The following is a 16,359-nucleotide window of genomic DNA, read 5'->3' on the forward strand; positions in this document are numbered from 1 at the left end:
GGTCTACACATGGCTTATTGAAGTAATTCTTCTGTATAGGGGCATATCAAAGGTAATAAAGGTAATGACACAACTCAGTTTGTGGTTTAAAAAAAAAACCTTTTAAATGGTAAATATGAAATATGAAAAATGGTCTTAAAATATACTACTTAGTATTACCAAGAATTCAGAACCTCACCATAACCCTATTAAATAAGTATCACTGATACAGACATTTGGGCACAGAGATTTTGCCCACAATCACACAGCTGGTATCAGAATACCCTGGATGTAAGGCAGCCATCATTCTCCAGAACAGATCACATATTAGGCCATAAAACAAATGTCAGCAAATTCAAAAAGTTCAAACATCTTTTTTGACTATAACACTATGAAACTGGAAATCAACCATGCGGATAAAAATCTAAAAAAAGCACAAATTCACGGAGGTTAATAACATGCTACTAAACAATGAATGGGTCAACCAAGAAATCAAAGAGGAAATCAAAAAGTACATGGAAACAAATGAAAATGAAAACACAACAGTACAAAATCTTTGGAACTCAGCAAAAGTGGTTCTAAGAGGGAAGTTTATAGCAGTACTCTACCGGAAAAAGCAAGAATAATTTCAAATAGACAACCTAACCTCACACCTAAAGGAGCTAGAAAAAGAAAAACACTCAAAAGCCAGAAAGAGCAGAAGGAAGGAAGAATCGAGCAGAAATAAATGATACAGGAATTAAAAATAAAAAACACAACAGATGAATGAAATCAAGAGCTAATTCTTTGAAAAATTCAACAAAATTGATAAACCTCCAGCCAGACTCATCAAAATAAAATAAAATAAAGATGACCCAAAAAATCAAAATCATAAATGAAATGAAAAATAACAACCAACACCACAGAAACACAAAAAATTATAAGAGAATATTATGAAAAATTACATACCAACAAAGAAGATAAGCTAGAAGAAATGAATAAATTCCTAGAAACATATAACCTACCAAAACTGAAGAAGGAAAATAAATACAGCTTGAACAGACCAGCTACCAGCAGAGAAATTGAATCAATAATGAAAACTCCCAACAAACCAAAGTCCAAACCAGTCAGCTTCACAGGCAAATTCTATAAAACATTGAAAGAAGAGTTAAAACCTATTATTCTCAAACTATTCCAAAAAATAAAAGAGGAATGAACACTTCTCAATTCATTCTATAATGCCAGTATTACCTTGATACCAAAACTAGACAGACACCCCCTACCACCATCACAAAAAAAGAGAAAGAACTACAACAGGCCAGTATCTCTGATAAAAATAGATGTAAAAATCCTCAACAAGATACTTTCAAAATGAATGGGTGGCTCACATGGTTAAGAGTCTGCCTCTGGCTCAGGTCATTAACTCCAGGTTCTGGGATCAAGCCCCATATTTGGCTCTCTGCTCAGTGGGACGTCTGCTTCTCCCTCTGCCTTTCTCCACTAATCATTCTCTCTCTCTCTCTCTAATGAATAAAAAAAGATCTTAAAAAAAAATCCAATACATTAAAAAAAAATAATTCACCATGATCAGGTGGGATTTCTTCCCAGGATACAAGGGTGGTTCAGTATTCAGAAATCAATCAATGTGCTATGTCACATCAATAAGAGAAAGGATAAAAAACATACGACCACCTCAACAGATGCAGAAAAAGCATTTCACAAAACATCCATTTATGATAAAAACTCTCAACAAGGTAGGTCCGGAGGGAACATATCTCAACATAATAAAGGTCTTATATGAAAAACCTAAAGTGAACATACTTAATGGGGGAAAACGAGAGCTTTCCCCGAGGTCAGGAACAACACAAGGTTATCTACTGTCACCACTTTTACTCAACATATTACTGGAAGTCCTAGCCACAGCTACCAAACAACAAAAAGAAAGAAAAGGCATCCAAATTGGCAAGGAAGAAGTGAAACTTTTACTATTTGCCAATTTCAGGATACTATATACAGAAAACCTGAAAGACCACCAAAAATCTACTCAAACTGATAAATGAATTCAGTAAATTTGCAGGATACAAAATCCATGTACAGAAATCTACTGTATTCCTATACACTGATAATGAAGCAGCAGAAAGAGAAATTAATAATCCTATGTACAACCATATCAAAAATAATAAAATACGAATAAACTTAACCAAAGAAGTGAAAGACCTGTAATCTGATGAAAGAAATTCAAGACAACACAAAGAAATGGACAGACATTCCATGCTCATGGAATGGAAAAACAGATATTGCTAAAATGTCTATACTAGCTACCTAAAGAATTTTCTACAGACGTAATGTAATCCTTATCAAAATACCAATAGCATTTTTCACAGAACTAGAACAAACAATCCCAAAATTTGTACAGATTCACAAAAGACCCAAAATAGCCAAAGCAATCTTGAAAGAGAAAAACAAAACTGGAAGTATTATAATTCCAAACTTTAAGTTATATTACAAATCTGTCACATCTCAGTTTACATATAACCACATTTTATAGGTCTTCTCTGACATATCTAAATTCATTTTTCCCTTTTCCAACAAACATACATGCTCCATTAGTCTCTAGCACAGCACCATGTTCCCGTCATAGTACTTAATCATAATTTATAATTAGGGATCTACTATTTATGTGTTTCTTGTCATTCTCCTCAGTAAGCACAACAAACATGTCTGTTTTGTTCACTACTGGCACATTAAAGGCACTTAGTAACCTTCGAATGACGAATAAATGATCTTACTCGTTCCCATTGCGTCAATTCTTTGCACCCCCATCTACCTCCAGTGTTCCAAATACCTATTTCGAAAAGCTTTCTGACATTTCCATGTGAATGTCACCTCACATCCAAATTCACCATGCTCCAAATTCAACTCATATCCTACCATTTTATTTGGTAGGATATTACCTCATATCAATATCTCAAAATGGCATATAATATAAATGTTTTATTATTACTCACATATGGTAAGGTCTTATTTTCCTACTGGAGTTTGAAGTTACTTAAGGTTGCTTGTGTTCACATTTGTACTCCTCCTTCCGTATTGTTCAAAGGTTTGTATGAAGTGAATAGTAAGAAAATATTTGCTGTTGGGCAGTGCTTCCAGAAATTTAAAACCAAATGAATGCTGATTTACCTTCCCGCCCCAGGCTCTGTCATTGCTAAGGCACCAATACATTTCCCACTGGTCATCTGCGGGATGAACCGTTTAATCTGTTCTTCTGAGCCATAGTTTACAATATAGGGCATGATAATATCTGAATGAAGAGTAAAACCTGGGCCTGTACAATTCGAATACGCTCTTAAAGAGAAAAAAAAAGAAGAAAATTTAAAGCACAAAATAATTATTTTGTTCTGCTTTCAGTTTTTTTGATTTTTAATGAAACAATAACAAACAATAAACAACAAAAATTATTAAGTCTTATCACATTGTATGGTAATAGCCTGTCTCTGCACAAACGTAGGAAGTTCCTGAAAATGTTCTCTCTTTGCTTTTATTAATCTTTTAATTTTTGACTCTAACACAATTAATAGTACTCTAATAGAGTTGCATGAATACTTGTCTAATGAATTAAAAGATAAAATATTTAAAAGTACTAATCACCTATAGTTGTATTACCCTAACATAGCAACTCTTTTCATTCTGGCAAATTACCTTTTCCATAAGGATATCTTCTAACATAGTTGCAGTCATGGTGTGAACTTGTACTTAACTGTTTTTTTTTTTTTAACTATGTGACACGAAACAGCCATTCTTTCTAACCTAGCTATCAAAGAATAATCTGAAATAGTTGTAAAACATTCAAAATTGTTTATGTAATAGAATTTACTTATTCATTCTCCCACTACAAGATATTTAGATTACTTCCGTATTTGGAAGACTATGATCTAACATGACGATGATTTCTGCACACAGCTCCTCTCTTTTCTACAAAATTATTTCCCTAAGATAAATTCCCCAAAGTGGCATCCTAGATCAAAAAGCAGAAATATTTTCCATTTTTTATATGTATCCACATTTTTAATCTCCAAAGTATTGACTGTCCTAATTGATAATGCCACTGATAGCACAAGTATCTCATTTTCAACCTTGTCAGCAATGCATATTAGGATTTTGAATTTTCACTGAGTTTTGCAAACACTCAAAATGACACCTCCAGGTTAATTTAATTAGCATTTGATTGGTATAAGGATGAACTTTTTTCATCCAAAAGAACCTATTTGAATTTTGTTTTGATGAACTGTTGGGTCAAATTCTGTGCCCATTCATCAACTGAAATCTGTATTTCTTCTCATACAGATTTCTTCTTAAACTTTAAGTATATTTGATGGAAATATTTTTCTACTGTTTTTTTTTTCCAAATAGCTTTTTAAAAGAAGAAAAGTAAACATGAAGCAATTAAAAATGAAAGGCTCTCTTTCATTTTCAACAGCACCTATTTCAACAATTTCAAGGGCATTTACCTATCTTCCCACATTAAAAAAAATGCAAAAGAGCATATGAAGGGTTTATTCATTCACATTTTACACTGTTCTCAATATTTAAGATTAGAAAGCGCAATTAATCCTCTTCTCAGGAAAGTGAGCAACAAATAAGACTCCGCTTCCAATGTCTGCATACTTACTGTTCTTCCCAAACAACAGCTGCTGAATAAAGGTCCCCACCAACACCACCATGACGCTCTGCAATATTGATACCGAGCAGTCCTTGTTTTCCGGCTTTTTCCCAAAGTTCCCTACTCACTTCTCCAGCTTTCTCCCATCTGCAAACAGCAACATTTTAAAATCAGAAAAACTTCTTTCCTGTTACTTTAATGGTCATAATTTGAACTTATGAATGATATTGTTCAGGAATGTTCCCTTCATTTGAGGCAATTATTGTTGACATTGGCCATCACTTCCTATTTGCATCTGACTCTTCTTAAGATTTTATTTATTTATTTGAGAGAGAGACAGTGAGAGAGAGCATGAGCGAGGAGAAGGTCAGAGGGAGAAGCAGACTCCCCGTGGAGCTGGGAGCCCGATGCGGGACTCGATCCTGGGACTCCGGGATCATGACCTGAGCCAAAGGCAGTTGTCCAACCAACTGAGCCACCCAGGCGTCCCTGCATCTGACTCTTTCATTGTTTCTCCTCCTTGTTGTCTTCCTTACTTCTTCTTACCTGCCCGTCTCTCCTCCCTTGACTATTCATCGGACCTGGAAATTACATCCACTGATATTCATGGGTACAGTTTCTCTCAACTGGTACCCTTAGGACGGAATCTTAGTTGTGCCATGTTGTCATGGGAATTTGCCCAACTCTCCTGTAAAGGCAACTGGCCTCTGTATAATTCCTTAAACTGCTGAATTTACCAGGATGAGCAAAGAAAAAAGGTGACGGGAGCAGGCAATCTTAAGTTTAAGGAGGAACAACAGAAAAACAGAAACATCTTGCAGCTAAGCTGTCAAATGAACTGAAAAGATTAGATAGTTGCGTAAGATTGTGCAACCTCTGCTTTTCCTCTTTAAAAATGAGAATGGCGAAAAAAAAAATGAGAATGGGGAAAAAATGATAATGAAGAAAGAGATGGCAAGTCGGAGATAAAGAATCTGAGAACTTTTGTTTTTATTTTTTTAAGTGGTATTTAGCTATGGTAAGTATGAGGTATATTTTTGAAGATGCTGATTAAAGCTACACACAGATACCTCAAGAAATTTTAAATGAAAAGAGTTTGATTGCCATGTACATTTTGATGTAATCATTGCCTAAAGTACCTTGGGAAATAGTTTTATCATTAACCTAAAATTTGTCAACTTCTATCATTTTTACTTCAAATCCTCACCAACAATTTTTCTGGAACAAAGTTTCAAATCAGTAAGGCAATAAACAAAAAAGAATCTTCTAGAGCAAAACTTTTTCCTACTTTCTTTCTTAAAGATATTTATTTATTTATTTAGAGAGTGTGCACATGCGAGTAGAGTAGAGGGAGGGGCAGATGGACCGAGAGAGAGAGAATCTTAAGCAGGATCCATGCTCAGCAGCAGCCCGACGTGGGGCTTGATCCAAGGACCCTGAGATTATGACCTGGGCAGAGATCAAGAGTCTGAAGCTTAACTGACTGAACTACCCAGGTGCCCTTTTGTTTTTAAAGAAAGTTGCTTTTCACCAAAGACTAGTGATAACATTAAGTTTAGCTAATTTTGGTCATTTTTACTGAGAAAGCATTAATCAAGTCTCAGTGGAAGATATTTATTTATTTATTTATTTTAAAGACAGAGCATATAAGGGGCAGGGTGGGGGAGGATGTTGGGTGAGAGAGAGAGTCTTAAGCAGGCTCCAAGCTCAGCACAGAGCCTGATGGGGGGGGGCGCGGGCAGGGCTTGATCCTGAGACCAATACTAGAGCAGAAATCAAGAGTGGGCTGCTCAACCAACTGAGCCACCTAGGTATGCCCCAACAGTGTTTAAAAAAACCATTTTAATTGTAGTAAAGTGCTGACAGTGAGTAAATTTTGGAAATAGAGCAAAATTCTATTTTCATAGAAATGATGGGTTTTTGGTCAACAAAGCAGGATCAGTAACTAATCAATTAATCAATAAACAGCCCACCCAGTAATAAAAATACTTTAAGGTGGCCAATTGCCAACCAAGATTTGCATTATGCTGGCCAGCTAAGCTTTTATATATTTTAATTCATTAATGAAGCAGGAAAAAAATATGTAATTAACTATTTAGCTACTTAATTGACATTTAAGAGTACTACTACTCTTAGAATGAGTTGTGAATTTGCAAAATAGTCTTATTTTCAATTGTATATTTTAAAATTTATTTAAATAGCTTTGGACTAGCTTAAGAATCTCAGGATTCTTAAGAATCCTTAAGTTTATCGTTACACAATTAAGTATTATAGCATTATAGTTAAAGGAGCGAAAGGTTAATAGAGCAATTAACACAGTATATTTTCTGTAGAACAACTTGTAGCACTATCTAAGAAGTGGTTCTTATTGTTCCCCTTACGCATATTCCTTTAAAAGAAAATGTGCCACTTACTCTGCATGGTAAGGAATCACTTCTTCTTGAAAAAACTTCCTTACACTTTTCCGGAAAATGTCATGTTCTGAAGAAAAGATTCTTCTAGTTCCTATATCTGTTAATTTTTTAGCAGAAGGAGTTTCTAGACGTTCTTCTCCTCCAGAATGAGAATATCTAAAAAATATACATATACATTAAGAAAATTAAGTGATTTGTTACTCTTCATATCCAAATTAATGCCACTAAACAGCATGGAAGGTTATTTCTACTGAACACATAACACTGATTTCTCCCCCCCCGCCCACCCAGACACACTACAGAAGGAGGTAGAAAGGCTCTGAAATTTGATAGATCTGCTCAAATTTGAATATTACCACTTTTGATAGGATCTACCTCATCTAGATGAAATCAAGTAGTTTGTCTGTATTCAACTCACTCTTCACTTTCAAACCCATAGTGAGGACATAGTGTCAATGACTAACCACAGGTCTGAACTGAGGTAAAACAGTGTTGTCACACGATGTGAATTAAATTATGTAAAACTCAAATACCACCATAGAATAATATTGATGTTTTCATGTTACTATGATGTTTAAGATAGTATTGACATTTTTTCCAGAACCCAAATTAATATTTCATTCAGAATCATACAATTTGAAATGGCAGGAGTGTAAGATACAAACTATGGGGAAGTTATTACCATATTAAGGGCAACCTGATGAAAATTTTTTTTAAAAGTCCATGAACCTCTGTAAGGATTAACACAGAATTATTCAAGATCTTCAGAAACTGACCCTTCCTTCTCCTTGTCCCCACTATTAACCTTAAGATAAGACTGCTCTGTAGTTCCTTTAGGTCAGTGGTTTTCAGGTTTATTTCCCCCTTGGGGCACTCCTAAAAGAGTGTGAAAATCTGTGTATCACTTTGCATATTTTCAAACTCATATCTAAAAGCTTTTTATCATATATCCAAATTTTAGTAAAGGTTGTTTTTCTGTTTTGCATGAAATTCTGTTTGGAGTTTCTCTCCTCCTTAGATGGAACGTGGTTTTTTTTTTTTGCTTTTTGTTGTTGTTGTTGTTTTCCCCTCGTTCTTTTTTTCTTTTCTCCTTCCTTCCCCCTCCTCTCCTTAGTGTTTTTGTTTAAAAGGCAGTTTTGCTTACCGGCAATTAGGTTGTCTCAACCTCCCCCTCCCCACCCCCACACCCCCACACCCCGACCCAATCCTGCCTGCAGAAATGGATTACTTTGTTTTAGCTTATGTATTTTTATTTAATACTATGGACTGAATTGTGTCACTCCCAAATACACGTTGAAGCTCTAACTCTCACTGTGATTGTATTCGGAAACAGGGCTTTGAGAAGGTAATTAATTAAATGAGGTCATAAGGAGGGTCCTAATCTGAGAGAATTGTGGCCTTATAAAAAGAAGAGAGAGTTAGCACTTTGCTCTTCCATTACCCAACCTTTAGAATTATGAGAAATAAGTTTGTTGTTCAATCCATCCAGTCTACGGTATTTTGTTACGACAGCATAAGCTAAGTAATACACTTAATATGCATTTTCTATCATTTTGCTTTAGATTTATCTTTCATATGCAACTTTTAGTGGTTTATTAATATAACTAGAAGCTTTTCAAATGGTAATCTTTGGTTGTGAACAGGTAGTGCTACAATTTTTATATATAAGTCTGCCTTTTGCCTTCATGGTTACTACTCAGCCATTCAAATCATTATTTTTAACGGCTCATTCATTCATTTGGTCAACACATACTTTCTGAGTACTCACTATGCACCAGAACTGTTCAGGTACCTTCGGCTACAAGAGTGTACAAAATAAATAAAGATTCTTGTTTTGGGGCTCACATTTCTGGAAGGGGAGACTGAATAACGATAAAAAATAAAGAAGCAAATTATAGAATAAAGGAGAAGGTGATAAGTTCTATGGAAAAGAAAAGTGGAGCAAGGTTCAGAGTGTGTGTTTGGGACAAGGCTGGGACATGGCTGCCGTAGGGAAATCCTGCAATCAAGGTAGGTTCAGTTAGAAAAATGAGATTTGAGCAAACACCTCAAGGTGGAGAGCCAAGCAGATTTTGGGAGTAGAAGAATTTTAGGACAAGAAAACAATTAGAGCAAAAGGTGTCGGGCAGGATGGTACCTGGTATATGCTAGAAAGGGCAAGGAGGCCCAAAGTGGATTGAGTGAAAACAGTCATAGATGAAGTCAGAGGTAACAGCACCAACACGTGCAGGGGTCTTGCCTATCACTACACTGTTTTATCAAACAGACATCCAAAGTTTACTTTATCCCATAACTGAAATTGATGAAGGATAGTTGGAAGAAAGGCAGCCGGGACTAGGGAACTCCGCCCTAAGAGGAAACCACACTTGAAAGGATTTCACAATACTTCAGAAGGAAGCCTCCACTCTTTCCCATGTGACAAAAAAACCTGATGATGCCAGGTACAGGGAGACTTAATTAATCAGATTACAACAGCCCTCCAACAAGCCCATAAAAACCCCTAGACTCAGAAACTCCAGTAGCGGCACCCTTCTTTAAGTCCCCTCCCTCTTCGGGACCTTTGTACCATCACTCAATAAACTTCACTAATGGTCAGTAAACCTTGCTTTGCTGCCCACGACTCCGCAGGTCTGGTCTACCTCTTCATTCTTCCAAGCGACCAAGAACAGCAAGAAGTAAAGGAAAAGAAATCCAACAAAATGATTGGTCCCAATTTCCTGCTAGTATTAATAAAACTATAACGCACACATTTGTCCACATAGCTTTTCCATACTTGAAATTTTCCCTCAGGAAAAAAAATGTGCCGAGACTAGGAAACGGGTGCTCTGAAACACAGAATCATTTGTCAACATAATTAGCAAATAACAGGGTGGAATTTATATTCCAGTCTCCCTCTATTGTGAAATTTTATATCCCATATTATCTTAAGGAAACCTTTGGAATATCTCTAAGTAAAATAAACCAAGATGCTAGAGAGTGAAAGAAGTGCCAGGAAAAATAAAGATATTTCAGGTCAGTCAAAAGTGTTTAAGAGAGAATACGTGGAAGAAAATCAAGACAGTTTACAGTCAGTATGTTGGACCATCCACTTCCTGAAGACCAAGAAAATTTTATTGAATACATTGGCCCTTTTTTTCCTTATAAAGACCAGGAAATCTGTACTGAACAAAAATAAACTTCTAATTTAACAGGCCAAGTTCTATTTTTTTTTTAATCATTTACATTATAAAAGGGAGATAGTCTCCACCAGCACCTTTAGTGATAGTTGGGAATTGGTTATAAATACACCAACTCAGACCTCACCCCAGATCTACTGAATCAGAATTTGTATTTCAACAAATTCCCTGAATAATTCACTTGCACATTAAGAAGCCTGCTATAATAAAACTGTAGTCCCTGACCTATTCAGAGGGTCCCTCATGTCCTCCTTTTTCAGAATTTATGAGATTTTCTTTCTGTACTTCAGCCATAATAATTTATCCCAATACACGTAATGCAGAAACAGAGAACTGAGATGTCTTCTACGAAGCCAGACAATGTAAATGTCTCTTTTCTTTTTTTTTTTTTAAAGCTACTGTTCTTAAAAATGATATTTATGGTAACACATCATGGGTTTATTATTGTTACTTTTACTTATTGTCAGGATATAATTGACATATATAGTTTCAGATGTACATGATTCAGTATTTTTATATATGGTGAAATAATCAACACAATAAATCCAGTTAATATCCATCATCATTAATTTTTTTCCTTGTGATGACAACCTTTAAGGTCTATTCTTTTAGCAAATTTGAAATATATATACAGTACTAATTACAGTCACCATGCTGTACATTAAACTCCCATGACTTATTTTAGAGCTGGAAGTTGGTACCTTTTGACCCCCTTCACCCATTTCCACACCCTCCCCCCCACCACAATTTTTTCCCTGTACCTGAGTTCTTTTTTTCATTTGTTGTTTTAAGATCCCATGTATAAATGAGATCGTACAGTATCCTTCTGTTTGATTTACTTCACTTACCGTAATCTCTATGGTTACTTAAAAAAGAAAAGATTTTATTTGACAGATACAGATCACAAGTAGGCAGAGAGGCACGTAGAGAGAGAAAGAGAGGAGGAGGAGGAGGAGGAGGAGGAGGAGGAAACAGGCTCCCCACTGAGCAGAAGAGCCTGATGTGGGTCTCGGTGCCAGGATTCTGGGATCATGACCTGAGCCAAAGGCGGAGGCTTTAACCCTCTGAGCCACCCAGGCACCCTCTATTGTTACTTTTAATTAACTAACATTTGTAAAATTTGTTTTGTAGTTACCCACTGATATCAATATAGGTAGGTACAACCCTCTCTCTCTCTCTCTCTCTCACACACACACACACACACACACACACATAAATATCCTTGGGGGTCCTCTAACTTTAGGAGGGTGAAAGAGTCCCGATAACAAAAAATTGAAAGTCACAGTCTTACGAAACTCTGGGGAAGAGCTCAGAAAAGTATGTGCGTCCTAAAGCCAAGTCACCTCCTCAGTGAAGTCTTCCCAACGGTCCTCAGGAGGAACAGGTTATTTTTCCATTCCCACAGCACCTGAGAGTTCCACCAATGTTGTAATGAGCTAATTTACCATTCATGTCATACTCCCTAAATAGTGAATCCCGGACGCTTCCAGTTCATCCGATGGATTTTATGTGTCCGTATCTAAAGCTTTTGATCTCATAAACACCACCTTAATAATCACAGAGCCACTGACAAACTATCTACTCTTCTGATTTAATTGATTAAAGCATTTACTAAATAAGTCTCAGTGACCCTGTCTGGTGGGGCGGACGTCAGGTCTTTGCAGTCCTGGGCTGCCTTCTCGGGGGCACTCTCGCCAGCAGGCTTCATCGCGGACGCCTGACCCTTTCTTTCTCCAGATCTGCGAGGCGGAGCCCCAGCCCCAGACTCACTACCCTGAAAGCGCCTGGGCCACTGCTCCGCCGCCCTTCGCCAAGGTTCTAGGGCCAGAGGCAGCAGCCCGAGTCCCTCGCCAGGCGCGGCGCCCCACCCCCATGCCCCGCACCCTACGGCGGGTGCTAGAATCCCACACGCCAGACGGGGGCCGGAGAATGAGCCTTCGGCGAACCCCGCTTTGGGTTTTCCCGCGACCCCTGGGGACACACCCGAAGCCCACATTCGCCCCGGTTGACGGCGGTCCCACCCCGACTCCGCGCGCCGCAGGTCGAGGCCCAGCCCCATCCCCGCAGCCTTCCGCGCCCACCGCCCAGGTCGCCGCCCCTCACGCACCGCGCCGGTGCGGCCCGCAGCGTTCCAGGCCCCCCGAGACCCTCCCCACTCCCTCAGCCCCTTCCCTGCCCCCCCCTCCTTCCCTCCCCGCTTCTCCCTCCGCTCCCCTCCCCTCTCCTCCCGCCCAGTCACAGTCCCGCAGCCCGCTCGGGCAGTTCCGCTGGAGCCCCCGGCCCGCAGTCACCTCGCGGCCGGCCGCGAGGGCAGGGCGCAGCGGCAGCCCCACCGGCGTAGGGAGCCGCGGAACAAGCGTGCGGCCATGGCGGGGACGACGGCGGAGGGCGGCGGGGCGACGCACGCGCCCCTTCGAGACCCTGGCGCGGGGGGCGGGCGGCTCGGTTCTCCGCGGGACCGGCCTGCTGGGTCGTGCCCCGCGAAAAGCGTCCCGCGAGCTTTTGAGTCGTCGAAGTCTGATGACAGCTTCGACCTCCGGAGCCCGCCTCCTAGCGGGCGGGCGGGCGGGTGGAGCGTGTCGGGGACTGCAACACTCCTCTCTGGGGGCGCCGCCAACCGAGTCGTCTCGGAGCGGGATTCCGGTCTTGCCCTTTCCCTTTTTCCCTCAACTTACCAAATACGGCTTGGTAATTGACATTTCAACGGAGTGATAGTCTGAGCTGTTGAAATGTATGGACTTGGTATTTTAGGGATAGGAAATCTGTGAAGGACTTTGAACTCAAGTAGTTGGCGGCGTGGAATTCTAAGAAGGTAAGGCAGGGCATTGAGACCATTCTAATAGTGGAGGAGATAAAAAGGCCTGAAAACGAGGTTTTGCGTTAGCAATCAAGACTTCATTAACTGATTGCAGAACATCAAGAATTTAATAAAAAAAAGGGGGGGGGAGTTCATTCCAAACAGAAGCGTGTAAACCATATTAGCTGACAGGGGGAGCGCAGGGCTCCGTGCAGGCTTGCCAAAATTCTAGACTCGATGCCTGGCGGGAGGGGCGGGGGGGGGGACGGGGGGGTGGTTAGGGACCTCCACCATTAGGAGGCTGTGCCAGGGTACTTACTAGCTTCAGACTATTGGTTTTTCCAGATAATCATCGGCTGATCAAGTTACTTGCCAGTATGGGGCGATAAGAGACCTTTTTCTGCGGGGTCTTGCTGAGCCCCTGAAAAACAGTAATAATAAATGAAATAAAAATGATAATAATGTTAGTTATTATGATAATAATAAAATACTACGGAGGCAGTGTGTGTCAGTGTGGTGTGCGACTAACCGCGGCAGCGGTAATATTTGATGATGAAGTCCAAGGTTCTGGATAGTTAGCACATCTCACCAGTGTTTGTTTTGTTTTGTTTTGCTTTTTTTTTTTTTTAAAGATTTTATTTATTTATTTGACAGAGAGAAATTACAAGTAGACAGAGAGAGAGAGAGAGGGAAGCAGGCTCCCTGCTGAGCAGAGAGCCCCATGCGGGACTTGATCCCAGGACTCTGAGATCATGACCTGAGCCGAAGGCAGCGGCTTAACCACTGAGTTTTGTTTTGCTTTACAAGCTTGATTGATTCACTTTAATTTCATTGTATAAAAACATTGTGTGGTGGCAACAGCTGGATTTTGGATCCTCTGCACAGAGACTGTGCTGTGGGTCTTTACTAGGCAGTCTAGTGAACTGATAGGGAGACATGGTAAACAGGGTCTCTTACTACGGGCGTGTTGGTGAGATAGCTATAGATTTGGAGATGGCATAAAAGGCGGCCTTGGCAAAGTTGCCCTGGGTGGTAGTGCAGCATTTGATCTAGGTGTAGTGGTTGTCAATAGCAGTTATCCTCAGCAGCTTCTTGGGTCCAGATGATGTTCGAGCTTCTGCGGGCAGGGGTGAGGCATGCCAGCACAGAGACACAGAGGCCTGTCATGTTTCGAGAGATGGTGTAGGGCTTGATGATCTCCTGGGAGCCTCAGTGCCCTGTGTCCATGGAGAGGTGAGCCAGGACCACGGCCCTGCACATGGCAGAGGCAGGTTCTCCTTGGAGCACACCCAGAACCAACTTTGGCTGTTGTATTTCCTGAGAGTGACAAATGTCTTGAACTCAATCCACCAGCCAGCACAGGTTTCCTTTTGTATGGGCCCAATCTATAAAGAGAGACATACCTCCCCCAAAAAGTTGATGGTCTCAGACTCCTTAATGGCAGGGAGAAGAATAGAACTCCAAGAACTTTGTCTTCTTCTTTTTTTTTTTTCAAGATTTTATTTGTTTATTTGACACAGAAAGAGAACACAAGCCGAGGAGAGGGACGGAGAGAGAGAAAGAGCAAGAAGCAGACTCCCCAAAAAGCCCCCCGATGTGGGGCTCGATCCCAGCATGCTAGGATCATGACCTGAGCTGAAGGCAGACACTTAACCGACTGAGCCACCCCGAGAACTTTATCTTCGTGTCCTTGACCAAGAAGCCCAGTTAGTGATGAGGAGCCACCTCTCATCCCCCACCTCACCTTGGCAAGTTCTGCAGCCTCCACCCCACCAGGACCACATCTGTGACCCAGACTAGGACACCATTGCTCAAGGCTTTGCATATGACTTTCTGTAAGTGTTAGCTGTTTTTATTCTCCTCCACTTAATATACTTGCATTTTCAGATGATGGTGAGTTTTAATAATGGCCTTTGATAATCAATTGGACAAAAATTCTGTTTTTTTTTTTTTTAAACACAAATAATTGGCTCTAATAGTGAAATTTCAGAAGCAGAAGACTTGAAAAAGATAAAAATTCATTTTCCTATCAAGAGGAAGGTGCCAGGGCGGACCTATGGGGGAGCTATCTGAAGCAAGCAGGCAGTGAAGTCAATGAGTTGTGAAATGCTAAAATTCCTATGTAATGAGATGTGGTAAGGTGAATGACAGGAGGCATTGTGATGTAGAGTTAGGCTACTATTGACCTTCTGAGGAAATGTCAGAAGAAGAATGGTCTGATTCTGGACCTCAGGGATGACCACAGGCAACTGAAACTGGAAAGTGACACTGGTTGGGGGGTGTCTACTGTTAAGCTGCTTTATAAGGATATACCGCTGGGCCTCATTCCATGTTTTGGTTCAAATATTTCCCATTTGTGAACTGTTCTTTGTGTGTGCAGAAAAAACTTCTACTAATTACTTCAGTGATTCACTGGTTTTGCTTTGGCTATTTCTGAACTTTTGACAAGTCCAATGCAAAATACTTGTATATAAGTAGTGTGACGTCCTTCTCAATGTATTGCATCGGACCATCCCTGATGCTAGTTCGTCCCATTTTTGGTGAGGATAATTTGAACCACCTTAATTTTAATATCTTAACTTGGTTAAGATGGTGTCCAACAGGTTTCTCCATTGGAAAGTTAGAATGTTTCATAAAGTTAATATATTTGATTTTGTGGAATAAGAATAAAGGTGCTTCTAAATGCAGAGCTAATTTAGTCAAATTACTAAATGTTTCATGAATGTTTGGAGTAATTTATAGCTTCCTGGCAGGAATAAGTCACATTTTTTACTTGAGAGTTCTCCATGGCATGCTTTTATTAACTAATCTCATGTCAGACATAATTGAAATGTAAATTAGGGCCAGAGTAATCAGGGAATATTCCAGTTAGGGCATATACTTTGAATTTGGAGGTATGGGAGTTAACAGAAGGGAGCTTAGAACAAAATTAGGAAGTCTATTAGAGAAGCTTAGAACAAAATTAAGAATACTTAACAGTAAAGAAACCAGTGCAACTGGGGAATGTATCTTGGGAAGAAGTAGGAATTCAGGTTCAGCAGATAGGTAATAGCTGGGAGGGAACCTGGGACATAGAGCTTATTGTATAGATTTAGGCATGAGACTACCTGGGTTTAATCCTAAATCTCTGTTCCTTACGGGTTGTCTGCTGTCATTGTGGAAATTAAATGTTCTGGTGTTTATGTAAAGGGTATTACACAGAGGTTTGCTGCATTGTAACCATTCAGTTTTGTTACTTTTGTCCAGTTCAGTTCAGTTACTGTTGGTCAGTATTTTTATTATCATATAAATAATATATATAAATATAATATATAAATATTATATATTATAATATAAATAATATATACATAA

General features: G+C 39.5%; 1 protein-coding gene and 1 long non-coding RNA gene across 6 annotated transcripts in view; one reads left to right on the forward strand and one right to left on the reverse strand.

Moving 5' to 3' along the window:
• ACADL (acyl-CoA dehydrogenase long chain) overlaps nt 1-12,935 on the reverse strand; it is a 38,831-nt gene extending 25,896 nt beyond the window's left edge. The window contains exons 1-5 of one of the 3 annotated variants that reach the window (XM_044241514.1): nt 12,887-12,935; nt 11,555-11,619; nt 7,036-7,191; nt 4,631-4,768; nt 3,142-3,306 (exon numbers count right to left, since the gene is read on the reverse strand). In XM_044241514.1, coding sequence (XP_044097449.1) covers nt 3,142-3,306; nt 4,631-4,768; nt 7,036-7,191; nt 11,555-11,619; nt 12,887-12,910 — 548 coding nt within the window. In that variant the 5' untranslated portion in view covers nt 12,911-12,935. Of the gene's footprint in view, nt 1-3,141; nt 3,307-4,630; nt 4,769-7,035; nt 7,192-9,781; nt 9,811-11,554; nt 11,620-12,502; nt 12,657-12,886 lie in introns of those variants that run through there. The other 2 variants (XM_044241515.1, XM_044241516.1) reach the window with 2 other exon arrangements.
• A 1,670-nt stretch (nt 12,936-14,605) lies between these two features.
• Nucleotides 14,606-16,359, forward strand: part of LOC122902264 — a 107,396-nt gene continuing 105,642 nt past the window's right edge. For all 3 annotated transcript variants that reach the window (XR_006383786.1, XR_006383787.1, XR_006383788.1), the window contains exon 1: nt 14,606-14,843. This is a non-coding gene — a long non-coding RNA (uncharacterized LOC122902264). The remainder of the gene's footprint in view (nt 14,844-16,359) is intronic.

The sequence above is a fragment of the Neovison vison genome, chromosome 3 (genome assembly GCF_020171115.1).
Source record: "Neovison vison isolate M4711 chromosome 3, ASM_NN_V1, whole genome shotgun sequence".
Taxonomy (NCBI): domain Eukaryota; kingdom Metazoa; phylum Chordata; class Mammalia; order Carnivora; family Mustelidae; genus Neogale; species Neogale vison.